The sequence below is a fragment of the Sapajus apella genome, unplaced genomic scaffold, assembly GCF_009761245.1.
Source record: "Sapajus apella isolate SASKATOON/1434 unplaced genomic scaffold, GSC_monkey_1.0 scaffold122, whole genome shotgun sequence".
NCBI lineage: Eukaryota > Metazoa > Chordata > Mammalia > Primates > Cebidae > Sapajus > Sapajus apella.
In genome coordinates this window covers 3,910,135-3,927,057 of record NW_022437062.1, presented here as the reverse complement: position 1 = coordinate 3,927,057, position 16,923 = coordinate 3,910,135, and the positions used below count along the sequence as shown (strand labels likewise).

The 16,923-nt window shown below is 37.9% G+C and overlaps 1 protein-coding gene across 2 annotated transcripts in view; it reads left to right on the top strand.

The window, feature by feature from the left end:
* The window catches only part of CUNH15orf41 (chromosome unknown C15orf41 homolog), a 227,978-nt gene extending 211,607 nt beyond the window's left edge, over positions 1–16,371 (top strand). The window contains exon 11 of one of the 2 annotated variants that reach the window (XM_032261221.1): positions 15,359–16,371. In XM_032261221.1, the coding sequence (XP_032117112.1) occupies positions 15,359–15,386 (28 nt within the window). In that variant the 3' untranslated portion in view covers positions 15,387–16,371. The remainder of the gene's footprint in view (positions 1–15,358) is intronic. The other variant, XM_032261220.1, reaches the window with a different exon arrangement.
* The last annotated feature ends 552 nt before the right edge of the window (positions 16,372–16,923 follow it).

Genomic DNA, 16,923 nt, shown 5'->3' with positions numbered 1-16,923 from the left:
AGCAAAAACAAACCAGCCTATACCTTCAGATTTGTGAGTGAATTCTTCTAATGAGAGCTGTCAGATGCTTATTACAAAATAAATGCCTTTCGGCTGCTTTTTTTTTCTTTTGCTCCTCATTAAAAAGAAAGCAAAACTGTAACACAATTCTTAAACAAATTTTAAAAAGTATCATCATTGCTAATGCTTCTTTTACAATTCAGTTCATCACTGCAGGCAAATAAGTTTCTCATTCATAAATTCCCTGATTGTCAAAACAATGTAGATAATCATTTATCTTAACGTAATATATCCTGGCAAGGAATCATAACATAAAGAAGATTTTCTCTTATGTAAAGGACAGCCTATTTTGATATATTTTAAAGGCAAGCCCTGATTGGCTATTCACTACTTTGTTGCTATGAGCAACATAATATTTTATTTTGGAAACCTTCAGGATTTCAGTTGCTCTGTAGTTTTGTATCGGAGTTTCTGAACTGTTTTCTTCTCTGTGTCTCTCTCTCAGCTTTGGTACTTGTGGTTTTCCAGGTAGGAACATTTACTTTTTTATCTAAATACACTCCTGTTTAGAATTGTAAAATAATGTATAACATCCATGAATCACATAAGATTATGTAGATTTTTTATTTAGCATATTTGAATCCCTAGCGGCAGACAAGGAAAACAAACTGGTTGACTTCCCCAAACAGAATTGATTGATAGTGCATTGGTTTCCAAGGACTGCTGTAACGAAATATCATGAACTATGTTGCTTAAAACAATGGAAATTTATGATCTTGCAGTCCTTCCTTGCCTCTCCCAACTTCTAGTGTTTCCCAGCAATCCTTATCCTTCTTTGGCTTGTAGATAGATCACCCCAATCGCTGCCTCTGTAGTCACATGTCATTCTCACTGTGTATGTGTGTTTTTCTTCTCTATTTATAAGGATTCCAGTCATATTGAATTATAGATCCACTCTAATTCAGTATAACCTTATCTTAACTTGATTATATCTGCAAAGATCTTATTTCCAAGTAAGATCACATTTACAGGTACTCAGAGCTAGGAAAGGCTAAAGATACTAAGTCAAGAGGGCTAAGATCCAGGAACATGCTGGGCAGTGCTTGCAGCTGAGTTGTGTGATGTCTAGTCTTTCACTTGGTCATTGGGTTGTTCATCCAAAAATCATAATTGCAAGACTATTCATCTTCATAGCAAAGCTTGGATCACATGTGCCCAACTTTTGACAGCACTGAGGCAGGAAATGGGAAATTCTGTCTCTTCAGCTACTAAATTGTGAGGAGACACCCTAATTAGTCCTCAATAGGGAACACCCATGCCCCAAAAGGAGCGAGCTGCTATTAAAAAGAGGGAATGAAGTCTGAGCTTCCAAAAATGAAAGACTTCTTCCTTACCATTTTTGTGGCTACTTATAAATCAGATGTAACAAAAAAAAATTAAATTCTGCAAATTCCCCACAGCTTGACTGCAATACTTCAGAATATATAAGAAGGCAGATATACAAGTCAAAAATCACTTGCCTAATACCTTTGGGCCCACATGCATTTCAGAATTTAGAATTTTTCCAAGTTTATATGATGCATATACCATTTGTAACATTCCAGAAGGGTGTACAACAGCATCCCATAATCAAATGCATAAATAATTCTACAGTTCATTTTTAAGATATTTATACTAAATGATAGAAAATGCCAAAAATATCCCCATGCCTGTTTAGTTAGGTTTGGGCACTAAGTGAGTTGAGGTCAGATCAAGTTTTGCTACCAAATTAGTTACTTCTAAAAATTGAAGGTTTTCAGAGATTTTTGGATTTCAAAACTATGGAGAAGGGAATTGTACACTATACTTTTTCCTGAAGTTTGCAAAGTCATGAAATCTAAGAAAATCTAAGTTAGGGCACAGTAAAACATCCAGGGTAATTCTACTATAATCTACAACCTACATCTAAACTTAATCTATAATCTGCTCTATAAACTCTCAATCTAAAATCTCAATCTATAATCTACAACTAGTATATAAATTCAACATACGATCAGTATATGCAACCTTCAGTTGTTGTCATGTGGCCTTGGGCTCATGACATAGCCAAGGAAGAAAAGTAAAAATCTGAAAAAGAGCAGTTGTCTTCTAAATAGGTCATTTAAGGATATGTTCATGCCATACGTCATTCACATTCCTATCTGTAATGTTAAAATTTAGAGTCCTATAGTTATTTTCTTTTATGTCTGTGCATTGTCATTTTTTTCCTGACTGTAAAAGTAATCTCTGTAAGTCAACAGCATCTGCATTGTAAAATAATCCAATTTTATTCTATGAATATTATTATTACATGGAATAAGGAAGAAAAATTATTTATGACCAATATCAGAATGGTTTTTCTTAGTTCTGCCTTTGTTTTCAATAGTCCATACATTGTCCTGCTCTGGGTATAAAAAGACCCAAGTAACAAAAGGAAGAATTATGGTTCACCTTTGAGAAATAAATTTTAACAAAAACAATTTTTAAATGTGTTAATTCCTACTGAGAGAAGCAAAGAAGGTTGAAATAATTATTATTAAGTTAATGAATCAGAAGCCTTAATGTTGTTAAGATGTCAGTTCTCAACAAATTTGTCAATAGACTCAATGCAACTTTAAGGAAAATACCAGCAGTACTTTTTTTCTCCTAGAAGTTGATGGGTTAATTCTCAAATTAATATTGAAATGCAATGGACCTAGAATAACCAAAATAATTTTGAAAAAGAAAAATGAATTTGAAGGACTAATCTACCTAACTTCAAGACTTAGTATAGAGCTTCAGTCATGAACAGTGTGCTAAATAGACAAATAGATCTATAGAACAGACAAGAGAGTCCAGAAATAGACCTAGACATAAATGCCAACTGATTTTTGACAAGTATGCTGAGGCAATTGAATGCAGAAAACATAGGAATTAAAAAATATAATGCTTGAATAACTACACATTTATAAGGAGAAGGAAATCTTGACCCCCTACCTCACACCATATACAATAATTCAAAATGGATTAGAGCTTAAACATGAAAAATTTATGAAATTATTTTTTAAATGAGACAAAAAACTTTTTTGACGTTGGCAAAGATTTCTTAGATAAACCACAAAAATCATGTGTCATGACAGAGAAATGATAAATTGGACATCACTGAAATGAAAAACTTTTGTTCTTTAAATCACACCACTAATAAAACGAAAAGGCAAACCATAGCCTAGGAGAAAATTTCTGCAAAACGTATTTGACAAAGACTTGTATCCAGGATATACATTTTTAAAACTCTTACAACTCAAGAGCTGTAAGGAGACATGCTATCTAGTTTTAGAAACTGGACAAATAATTTGAACAGATACTTCACAGAAGAATATGTACAAATGACCAATAAATACAAAGAAAAGTGTTCAACATTATTAGTCATTAGGAAAAATACAAATTAAAACCACAAAATATACATACGCATTAGAATAGCTGAAGTTTTAAAGACTAACAATATCAATATTTGGGGAGAATATGGAACAATGGAAATTTTTATACATTGCTAGTGGCGAGGTAAAATGGTACAACACTTGGACAGTTTAACAATTTCTTATAATTTTAAACATACATTTACCCTACGACCCAGCAATTTGACCCTTGGATATTTATCCAAGAGAAATGAAAACATATGTCAACACAAAGACTTGTAATGAACATTTATAGGAACTTAATTCATAGTAGCCAAAAACTGGAAACAGCCTAATTGTTCATCAACATGTGAATGGATAAACAAATTGTTGTACTTTTCTCTTAAAATTGATTCATTTTTATTGAATGTAAATGACACTCCGTAGAGTTTTCAAAAACTGTATTAACTCTGATTACTGAGACTTTATTGCTCCAGTGTCAGGCAAGATAAGGACTCTACTTAATACTGCTCTGGTAGGACCACTTTTTAAGTGGTGTTACTGATAAATAAGACATTCACATTTGAAGTATTTATTTGAAATATTTGAGAGAAGTATTGTTTAGAAACATTATAAACATTAGTAAATTAAAATGAGTTATGCATATTATAATTAAATGAAATAAAAGTACATAAAAATAATCCCCACATTTAAAAGTGAGCTTAGAGAATGCCTTAGTTCCCAAAGACTACTATAACAAAGTTATCACAAACTAGGTGGCTTAAAACAACAGAAATTTGTTGTCTGACAATTCTGGAGGCCAGAAAGCTAAAATCAAGGCAATGTCAAGGTCATTCTCCCTCTGAGAACTGTAGGGGAACCCTTCCTTGCATTTTATAGTTTCTGGTGGATTGCTGGCAATCTTTAGCATTCCGTGGCTCGCAGCTGCATTATTCCAATCTCTGCCTTTTTATCATGTGTTGTCTCCCTGTGTATCTCTATCTTCACATGACCATTTGCTTATAGCATGTCATGTTGAATTAGTGGCCCACCCTGTTTATGACGTCATCCTAACTAATTACATCTGCAATGACCTTATTTCCAAATGCTATCACATTTTGAGGTAGTAGGGGTTATGTGGAGGGGATACAGTTCAACCCACAACAAGTGGTAAAAATGTGGAAATCACCAGTATTTTCAACAGGGCAAGAGAATTTGGTTCTCTCTCTCATTGACCAGAAGTAAGTGATTTATCTACTCATTCCTTCACTTATTCAGTAATTCATTCCTCTATTCATTAATTTAATAAACATCTATTGAACACCTACAATGTGCCAAGTCTTATGCTGGACACTGAGGATGCAAAGAAGAATAACAACATCCTACTGCTATAGAACTAGGGTCTCACCAAGGTAAGAAACAAATAAATACTTAAAATACCTGTGGGCTGTACCACCATGAAAATTTATTCCAAGTTGAAAGGTGGCAGAAAGAACAGAGTAACTATTTATGCCTGGGCATTTATGGAAGATAGTAGCATTTGAGCCGAGGCTTCCACAAGAGGCTGTCTTTCTCTAGGAAATATAGGGACAAGGCTTAGGGCACAGAGATTGTTTTTTCCAGGCAAAGAGAATAGCATAAAAACAACATGGAAGCATGAAAACAATATAGCATGTTCAAGATGGTATTAGCAGGTCAGTGTTACTGGCAGGTTGCATGGGGTTATGAGGAAGGGCAGTGAAAAAGCCTAGAAGAAAATCTGGGGTCAGATAACAAACAGAACATGGCAGAAATGTAGATGTTAGCCTACAGGAAGTACAAAGCCAACCAAAGAATTTAAGCAAGGAAGTAATAATAATATTTGTATTTGTAAGCAGAGAAATAATAATCATACTCATGGGGGTGGAATTTATTAAAATTAGAGTCTAAAAGGGAGGCCAGTCAGGTGGCCTACCTGAATTAAGGCAATAGCAGGAGAACAGAAAAACAAGGAGGGGCTTCAAGAGATATTTAAAAGGAAGACTGAATAAAAATGCTGACTGAAAAAAGGGAGAATTTAGTCATTTAAAGCACTGAGGGTAAAAGGATATGAGGAAGAAAATGACATTTTCAAATTTGGATTATTTATTTATGTTCTTTTTTGTATAAATGGATTTGAGGGTGCCTTACGGGGGTGGAAACATTACAAAAGGTTAAAAAACGAAATAAATGAGGGAATGAAGGTGAAGAGAAATAAAATGAAGTCAAGATTAAAATTAGCACTCAAAATGCATGCTGCACAATTTATATGATTACTTGAAGAAAGACCAATTTGGTTTGATGTTTCTGAATGACCAGAGAAAAGAGAGAAGTCATCTCAGTTCAAGATCCACATTGTCCAGAGGGTAAAAATAAAGACCCAGCTTTCGCTGGTACTGAGATTGGAAAGAAATTTCTCCTGTAAAACAATGGCTGGTGTTTACTACCCATCAAGCTGAAGGAACTACCAGGACAAGTAGACAGATAAAAATATGAATCCAGATTTCGAGAAGCTGGGCATCCCAATTCCACACTTGGAAATCCTTGCCACTAGGTGCTTGTGTTCTTCAAAATTTTTCATTGTTACCTTTTACACCACCACAAGAATTTCATTAGCAGCAGAAAGCACATTTCCTTCTGTTAAAAGTGAAAATGGGCAATTTCTGGCAAGATGGATGAATAGGAACAGCTCTGCTATGCAACTCCCAGAGAGAATGACACGGAAGGTAAGTGATCTCCGCATTTCCAACCGAGGTAACTGGTTTATCTCACTGGGACTGATTAGACGGTGGGTGCAGCCCAAGGAGGGAGAGCTGAAGCAGGGTGGGGTGTTGCCTCACCCAGGAAAAGCAAGGGGCCCAAGAACTACCTCTCCTAGCCAAGGGAAGCTATTAGAGACTTATTCTGGCACTCTGGCTCAGATACTGCGCCTTTCCCATGGTCTTCACAACCCACAGACCAGGAGATTTCCTCTGGTGCCTACACCACCAGTGACATGAGTTCCCAGCACAAAACTGGGCCATGTGGGAAGACACTGAGCTACCCACAGCAGCTTGTTTTTTTTCATACCCCAGTGGTGCCTGGAATACTAGCGAGACACAACTGTTCATTCCCCTGAAAAGGGGAGCAAAAGCCAGGGAGCCAAGTGATCTAGCTCAGCGGGTCCCACCCCTATGAAGACCAGCAAGCTAAAATTCACTGGCTTGAAATTCTCCCAGCCAGCACAGCAGTCTGGGCTCAACCTGGGACATTGCTGAGGCTCTAGTACACAATTTTAACCTTGCCCACGTTTAAAAAAAAAAAAAAAAAAACCACGTTGCCAGGAAGTTTACACAGTGACTGAGCAGAGCCCATGGCAGCTCATCAAGGACACTGCAGGCAGACCATGTCACTAGCCTCCCTCCTCACTGGGCATAGCGTCTCTGAAAAAAAGCAGCAGCCCTTCAGGGACTTACAAATAAAGATCCCACCTTCCTCAAACAGAGCACCTTGGTAAAGGGGAGGTTGTTGGCATAGCTTCAGCAGACTTAAAAGTCCCTGCCTGGCAGCTCTGAAGGGAGCAACAAATCTCCCAGCACAGTGCTCAAGCTCTGACAGGGGACAGACTGCCTCCTCACGTGGCTCCCTTAATCTTGTGTATTCTGACTGGGAGACATCACCCATCACCCATCACCCATCAGGGGCTGACAGACACCTCATATAAGGGAGCTCTGGCTGGCATCTGGCAGGTACTCTTCTAGGACTAAGCTACCAGAGGAAGGAAGAGGCAGCAATCTTTGCTGTTCTGCAACCCCTGCTGGTGATGCCCAGGCAAGCAGGGTCTGGAGTGGACCTCCAGCAAACTCCAGCAGACCTGCAGCAGAGAGGCCTGACAGTTAGAAGGAAAACTAACAAAGAAATAGTTGCAACATCAACAGAAAGGATGTCCACTCAGAGACCCCATCCAAAGGTCACCAATTTCAAAGACCCAAGGTAGATAAATCGACGAAGATGGGAAGAAACCAGCACAAAAGGGCTGAAAACTCCAAAAAAACAGAATGTCTCTTCTCCTTCAAGGGATCATGACTTCTCACCAGCAAGGGAACAAAACTGGATGGAGAATGAGTTTGACAAATTGATAGAAGCAGGCTTCAGAAGGTGGGTAATAACAAATTTCTCCGAGCTAAAGAAGCATGCTCTAACCCAAACCAAGGAAGCTAAGAACCTTAAAATAAGGTTAGACAAAATGCTAACTAAAAAAACCAGTGCAGAGAAAAACATAAACAACTTGATGGAGCTGAAAAACCCAGCACGAGAACTTTGTGAAGCATACACAAGTTTCAATAGCTGAATCGATCAAGCACAAGAAAGGATAACAGCAACTGAAGATCAACTCAATGAAATAGGGCAAGAAGGCAAGATTAGAGAAAAAAAGAGTGAAAAGAAATGAACAAAGCATCCAAGAAATATGGAACTACATGAAAAGACCAAATCTACATTTGATTGGTGTATGTACCTGAAAGTGACGGGGAGAATGAAACCAAGTTGGAAAACACTCTTCAGGATATTATTCAGGAGAACTTCCCTGACCTAGGAAGGCAAGCCAACATTCAAATTCAGGAAATACAGAAAACACCACAAAGATACTCCTTGAGAAGAACAGCCCCAAGACACATAATCATCAGATTCACCAGGGTTGAAATAAAGGAAAAAATGCTAAGTGCAGCCAGAGAGAAAGGTCGGGTTACCCACAAAGGGAAGCCCATCAGACTCACAGTGGCTCTCACAGCAGAAACTCTACAAGCCAGAAGAGAGTGGGGGCCATTATTCAACATCTTTAAAGAATTTTTAACCTATAATTTTATATCTAGCCCAACTAAACTTCATAAATGAAGAAGAAATAAAATCCTTTATGGGCAAGCAAATGCTAAAAGATTTTGTCATCACCAGGCTGCCTAACAAGAGCTCCTGAAGACAGCAGTAAACACAGAAAGGAAACCAGTACCAGCCACTGCAAAAACATACCAGATTGTAAAGGCCATCCACACTGTGAAAAAACTGCATCAACTAACAGGCAAAACAACCAGCTAGTGTCAAAATGGCAGGATCAAGTTCACAAATAACAATATTAACCTTAAATGTAAATGGGATAAATCCCCAATTAAAAGACACAGACTGGCAAATATTGGATAAAAAGTCAAGTGTGCTGCATGCAGGAGACTCGTTTCATGTGCAAAGACACACATAGGCTCAAAATAAAGGGATGGAGGAAGATTTACCAAGCAAATGAAAAGCATAAAAATAAAGCAGGGGTTATAATCCTAGTCTCTGATAAAACAGACTTTAAACCAACAAAGATCAAAAGAGACAAAGAAGGGCAGTACATAATGTTAAGGTGATCAATGCAACATGAAGAGCTAACTATCCTAAGTATATTTGCACCCAATGCAGGAGCACCCAGATACATAAAGCAAGTTCTTAATGACCTACAAAGAGACTTAGACTCCCACACAATAATAGTGGGAGACTTTAACACCTCACTGTCAATATTAGACAGATCAACAAGACAAAATTAACAAGGATATCCAGGACTTGAACTCAGATCTGGACCAAGCAGACCTCATAGACATCTACAGAACTCTCCACCCCAAATACACAGAATATACATTCTTCTCAGCACCACATGACACTTATTATAAAATTGACCACATAATTGGAAGTAAAGCACTCCTCAGCAAATGCAAAAGAACAGAAATCATAACAGTCTCTCAGACCACAGTGCAATCAAATTAGAACTCAGGATTAAGAAACTCACTCAAACCGCACAACTACATGGAAACTGAACAACCTGCTCCTGAATGATTACTGGATAAATAATGAAATGAAGGCAGAAATAAAGATGTTCTTCGAAACTAATGAGAAAAAAGACACAACATACCGGGGCCGGGCGCGGTGGCTCACGCCTGTAATCCCGGCACTTTGGGAGGCCGAGGCGGGTGGATCACGAGGTCAAGAGATCAAGACCATCCTGGTCAACACGGTGAAACCCCGTCTCTACTAAAACTACAAAAAATCAGCTGGGCATGGTGGCGCGTGCCTGTAATCCCAGCTACTCAGGAGGCTGAGGCAGGAGAATTGCCTGAACCCAGGAGGCGGAGGTTGCGGTGAGCCGAGATCGCGCCATTGCACTCCAGCCTGGGTAACAAGAGCGAAACTCCGTCTCAAAAAAAAAAAAAAAAAAAAAAACACAACATACCAGAACCTCTGGGACACATTTAAAGTAGTGTATGCAGGGCGATTTACAGCACTAAATGCTTACAAGAGAAATGAGGAAAAATCTAAAATTGACACCCCACTATCATGATTAAAAGAGCTAGAAGAGCAAGAGCAAACAAATTCAAAAGCTAGCAGAAGACAAGAAATAACTAAGATCAGAGCAGAATAGAAGGAGACAGACACACAAAAACCCCTTCAAAACAAATAATGAATCCGGAAACTGGCTTTTTAAAAACATGAACCAAATAGATCGCTAGCCAGACTCATAAAGAAAAAAAGAGAGAAGACTCAAATAGATGCAACAAAAAATAACAAAAAAGATATCACCACCAATCCCACAGAAATACAAACTACCATCAGAGAATAATATGAACACCTCTATGCAAATAAACCAGAAAATCTAGAAGAAATAGAAAAATTTCTGAACACTTACATCATCCCAAGACTAAACCAGAAAGAAATAGAATCCCTGCATAGACCAATAACAAGGTCTGAAATTGAGGCAGCAACTAATAGCCTACTAACCAAAAAAAGTCCAGGACCAGATAGATTCACAGCCGAATTCTATCAGAGGTACAAAGAGGAGCTGGTATCATTCCTTCTGAAACTATTCCAAACAATAGAAAAAGACAGAATCCTCCCTAATTCATGTTATGAGGCCAGCATCATCCTGATACCAAAACCTGGTAGATACACAACTAAAAAAGAAAATTTCAGGCCAATATCCATAATGAACACTGATGCAAAAATCCTCAATAAAATACTGGCAAACTGATTTCAATAACACATCAAGAAGCTTATCCATCACAAACAAGTCAGCTTTGTCCCTGGGCTGTAAGGCTGGTTCAACATATGGAAATCTATAAATGTAATCCATCACATAAACAGAACCAAGGACAAAAACCACATCATTATCTCAACAGATACAGAGAGGACCTTTGACAAATTCAACATCCCTTTATGCTAAAAACTCTCAGTAAACTAGGTATAAGTGAAACGTATCTCAAAATAAGAGCTATTTATGACAGACGCACTGCCAATATCATTCTGAAAGGACAAAACCTGGAAGCATTCCCTTTGAAAACCAGCACAAGACAAAGATGCCCTCTCTCACCACTCCTATTCAACATAATATTGGAAGTTCTGGTCAGGGCAATCAGGCAAGATAAAGAAATAAAGCGTATTCAATTAGGAAAAGAGGAAGTAAAATTGTCTTTATTTGCAGAGGACGTGATTGTATATTTAGTTGACACCATCGTCTCAGCCTAAAATCTCCTTAAGCTGATAATCAACTTTAGCAAAGTCTCAGGATACGAAATCAATGTGCAAAAATCACATGCATTCCTATACACCAATAACAGACAGACGGAGAACCAAATCTTGAGTGAATGCCCATTCGCAATTGCTACAAAGAGAATAAAATACCTAGGAATACAACTAACAAGGGATGTAAAGGACCTCTTCAAGGAGAACTACAAGCCACTGCTCAAGGAAATAAGAGAGGACACAAACAGATGGAGAAAAATTCCATGCTCATGATTAGGAAGAATCAATATTGTGAAAATGGCCATAGTAGTTTATAGATTCAATGCTGTCCCCATTGGCTCAGCAATCTCATTATTGGGTATATACCCAAAAGATTATAAATCATTCTGTTATAAAGACACATGCACATGTATGTTTACTGCAGCACTGTTCACAATCACAAAGACTTGGAAACAACCCAAATGCCCATCAATGGTAGACTGGATAAAGAAAATGTGGCACATATACACCATGGAATACTATGCAGCCATAAAAAAGGATGAGTTCGTGACCTTTGCAGGGACATGGATGAAGCTGGAAACCATCATTCTCAGCAAATTGACACAAGAAGAGAAAACCAAACATCACGTTTTCACTTATATCATAAGTGGGTGTTGAGCAGTGAAAACACATGGACACAGGGAGGGGAACAACACACACCAGGGCCTGTTGCAGAGTGGGGAGCTAGCAAAGGGATAACAGGGGGTGGGGGCATAGGGCAGGGATAACCCTAGGAGAAATACCAAACGTAGATGACAGGGGATGAATGCAGCAAACCACCATCGCACGTGCATACCTATGTAACAAAACTGCACGTTCTGCACATGTACCCCAGAACGTAAAGTATAATTTTTTTAAAGTGACAATATTGAGGATTATCAATGAAAGACTATGCCAAGAGTACAGACAGGAGGTGGTGTTTCCCAAAAGGCGCTTCAGATGATTCTAACACTTCAATTTACATGGTGCAATTCAATGTAAGAGAGCGGTACCACTCTTAACTCTACTTTTGCACTTAAAATTGTCTAAGTTCCACCCACAATCAACAACAAAAGGTGTGTGCTCGTCCCTAGTGCATGGAGCAATGACTGAGAAATTTCTTGTCAACACTCTTTTTAATGTTGCACATGTGTGTCAGTTTAATTCCATCCTAAGCTAATGATTTTAGAAAAGAGAGGCAATATTCAGCCATGACCAAAACTTACTTTTAATATAACTAATGTTCACCAATTGCTCATCTATGCTTCCTTGAAAAGTAAGATAAACTTGCAGGTTTTCCCTGTTGCTGCCTTAGAGAAAGAACATATACGCAAATGATTTAAAACCTTGACTCACTGCATTCCCCTGTTTGGACTTGCAGCTATCCACTTCACACACAAAATCAAAGTAATGAACTTTGGAGAATCCATATGCATTTTAAGAGACATTTAAGGGAATTCATTAGTGCTGTTTAAATTTTTAAGCACATCCTGATGGCATCTGCCTAGAATTCCCCCAGAAACCACTGGGTTGAAATCTTCATCAGTTTCATGTATAATATCTCTGAAACCATCTGGTTCTGAACAGTTTTGGGGACAGAGTCAAGCAAAATCTTTCTCATAGCTCTCTCCCTTTTGATTATCTTAAGTGTTTTTCTCCTCAGCAAGTAGAACATGTTAAAGCTTTCATGTTATTCTATAATGGTTCCTGACTTTGTAAGATGATGCTTCGAAATATGTCTGCCCTTATTTAGACTGGGTTTGTGCTTACAATTAAAACACAAAAATAATATCCATTTGACAGTATGTCTTTATGCTGCAACACTACCTATTTTTTATGTTTCCATCATGAAGAGAATAGAAATTCGGCTTCTCTATCACTAATGAGTTTCAAAGTCAACAAAATGATAAAATATTGATACCCACTGACATCTGAGTTTACCAGACCCTTCCTTTCTAAAGCAAAAATATGTTATTAACAGTTATACGGACACAGCATGGAAAATAAATTTCAAAGAACAGCAGTGTAAATGCTGTATGTTGCTTTCAGGTTCAGTGGATTTTTATCTTGAGTAATAGCTTAAAAGATTAACCAGCTATTCATTTCATAAGCTTGAACACACACCTCACAGTAGAAAACAAATTGGCATTTGGAGTTCCTGAATAAAGTGCTATTCAAAGTGGCTCCATAGTCATTAAAACATAGAGTTAGTTTTGTGACTGCCATCAGTAAAAAATCTTTCTCATGTAAAGAAAGCAGTAGGAATAAACTTTAAGTCAAAGGCAAGTTCTTCGGGTCCCTCATCCACCATGGTTATCCCAGTGGGATACGATACAGTCTGTGCAATTGCTATGTTCCACAATAATTATAAAGAGCAAGAACATGTGATATGAATAGAACATGTAACAAAGAACAGCAGTAGATAGTAAAATAAACCACTGGTTATGTCAAAACGAATAACTTAACTTACTCATGCAGAGTCGATGAGTTAAGAGGTCAAATGAGCCCTGTTGTTTAAGCCCAATAGTACACATAGCTTCTCTGGTTCATCATTTTCTAGTTTCTTCAGAACTGTTTTAAGGATTATGTGAAACTGATTGGGTTTCATCAATGTTTTATGTGAGAACACGTGCTCATGTTTTCAAAAGTAAGGTCAAAGATATTCAAGGTAAGCATTTGCCTTTGTGTAGCTTCTGGGAAGAGGTGGAGTATTATTAAGACCCCTTGTCATAAATACAGCATTCACCATCATAGAAAATAGCATCCATCTTTCTTAGGAATAGAAGTGGTTGTACAATATGACACCCAACACACTTTTAAAATGTGATGTATCATAGCGTACTTTTAAAAAGCAGTGGACTTCTCATTGATCTTCCCATTTTACTTTGATTTAAAATGCAGATCTTTTCCTCCTTTTGAAATCTTTGCATTTTTATTTATAAATGTATAGGGGGGAAATCCATTTCAGACATATGCAGCTTCATAAATTATGTTTGGTAGTTGAAACAGTATGTGCTTATGTCATGAATTGAACATCCTCCTTTATTAGAATGCTATTTATTGCCACCAGCTGCACTGCTTAGCTAAGAAAGTTCTTGACACCAGTGATTGCTTTTCAGCACCACTGCTTCCGGCTGCTAACAGGGGCTTCTCTTTCCAAATGAAGCCACCCCTCTGAAGTTCTTCCTTCTGCTACACAGATACTTCCTGTCATCATAATGTTGGAGAAGCAATGGGGGATGGGAATGCACCCACCCATGGTCTGTCATCTCCCAGGCTGTAAATCTCCTACGGCTTTGAGATTTCCCACCTAATAGCAGTGGCCTGAGAACAGTCAAATGCATTCAGGGAATCTACCCAACAGTAATGGATTTTTCAAAATTAAGATGTGAATTTAGCTTGTGAGAAAAGGGTGTTTCAGAGTCATTGGCGTGTATTTCAGAAGAGAAGGATGGTGTCTATCAGCAGTAGACACTGGTCTCTATTTTATTACATTTTACAGCAGGGAAAACTAGACAAAGGTAATTACTCTTCTTCTGTTAAGGACTATTATTACACTTGCATGAACAGTTAACCCTGCTGTTATTTTCTCTGCTGCCTGTGTCAATGACATCCAGACCATCCAAGCAGGAAAGGTATAGAAATGGGGGTCTCAGCTCATTTCCAATTGCACAGTAAGTCCACTTTGAAAGGTAATCTTCTATACCACAAATGTGTGCACCAACACACAAGCACATTCCATTATTTATTGAGGGAATCTGTGTCTGTGTTTTCTGCACGCCAGTTTGCGCACTGGCTCCTTTTCATAATGATTCCACACATAATTGGGCTCCCAGAGCCCACAAAGCTAACAGCAGCAGGCAGTGACAGGAGAGCCCTCCCTCTGTTAACATGGAAACAGAATTTCCTTGCTCTCCTCTAGAAAGGAGATTCCCTCTAGGTCAAGGTTGAGGCTGTCTGCAGTGCGGGAGGAAGAGATTAGGCAGAAGATACCTTAACCTGTGATCCTGGAGCGCTCTTTTGAAGTGGTGTCAGGCCCTCAACCCTTCATGAACAGCACATTTCTCCCCTTGACTAAACAAGAGGACAAGCAGAAAATTGATTTCTAGACATTACCTTTGAGATATAGACTGAAAATTAGAACTTTAAGCCACTTCTTGCCCCAACCGAAAGAAGAGCCCTGCATGTGTTGCATTTCAGGTTTGGAAATGCAGCTGTTAAACCTAAGATCTCATTCTCAGAGACAATCACTCTCATTAGATTTTGCTTCTCATTCAATAAGGGATTGGCTTAAAGCCATACAGTTGCGTGGCCGTTATTCACAGTGGCTTTCACCTGAGTTTCACCAACTATGATTATCTGCCTCATGACAGAAACCAGAGCCCAAATTTTCACCTCTTATTTTCCAGGTGCCATCCACTGGCTCAGAGGAGCTGACAAGGATGCTGGACACTCAGCTTGGTTTTTTGTTTGTTTGGTTTGGTTCTTCTTCTGCTTGGGCCAGTCTCAGTATCAGATTGAGTAGAAAGAGCAGGAAGGAAAACACGGATTCAAAGCATCGCATGGAAAATGGAAAATGCCGAGTTAAAAAGGAGGCTGGAGGCTGGTGTCTGTGTGTGTCTGGAAGGAGTGACCAGAGACTTTCATTTCCTGCATGTTGGCCATTTAGAAAAGAATTAAAAGGAGAGATGGTATTTTGGTACAATTACTTATCTCTTCTAAAAAGTAGATAATTAAAAAGAAAAAGCACTGATACTGGGTGATTTGGTAAAATACCCCATGTGCACATGTGCTCTTTCATGAGGTTGAAAGTGGGTGATATATTTTAAACAATTAAAGAACAAAAATCAAGTTAAAATAGAAGATTACCAAGAAAAGGTAAACAACACTGCCACCAGGAATGGCAGCTCAGAATGTAGTTAATTGTATTGCTGGAGGAAATTAGAAGAAATGTGGTTACTGTCTTCCTTCAAGATGATCTTTTATCTGAAATGTTGAGTAGCTGAATCTGACCCACTCAATTAATATTCTTTACTGATATCTGCCACATATATTTTGGGTACAAAAATGTGGAAGTAAAAATTGTTTTAAAAAAAGTTTGAGCTTGTTTCTATCTTGTGGCAGTGATTTTATTCTGTAATCAACATCCAACAAATATTCAACTGTCACCTAATAAGGACCAGGTTCTCTACTACTTGCTACAGATCTTTAAATTCTGAATTTCTAAGATACTGTCCTCAGTTGTAACTGTGATATACAACAAAATTTCAATGCCTACTGAACTGATTATAGGAAGGTCTACCTACATTTGCTACATGTTTAAGGAGCTTTTCACTAGAGTCTACATCCATTTGCGTAACTTTTCCTAGATTTCTTCAAGCTATTGTCATCTTTCCTACCATCCGTATAAAATTTCCTCTTTTTAACATTTCCAAATGGCCTTGAGTTAGCTATTATAGAAATTAAATTATAATTGCCTACTAGTTGGTAGTTCTTCTATCTTTATCAAAGAAAAAATAGTTATTAAAGAACAAAATCTAATTTTCAGTTCAGGAAAATACTTGTGAATAAATCAATTAATTGATACTCCAAAGTTCTGACAGAAATTCTCAATTTATTGTATCAGATCAGTAGACTAAATCACTAGATGGCACTAGTAATTATCATTCTTCTCAAGTGAACCCAGTGGAATTAAGGGACTCAACCCACAAGATTTTATCTTAGATGCAAAAAAGTGGAATAAGCAATATCAGCAGTTGTGCCAATTAAAATAACACAGACAATAAAAGTCAACTTAATGCACCCAGTATCCAGCGCTGCGCTTAAGTTGAGATTCTGGCTTTGCCACTTACTAGCTGTGTGACCTTTGGCGAGTTGCATAACTTCTCAATGCCTCATCTGTAAAGTGGGTAGAGTAGTCTTAGCACATAGAATTTTCCTGAGGAATGTGTTTTATGCATGCTAAACACACAAT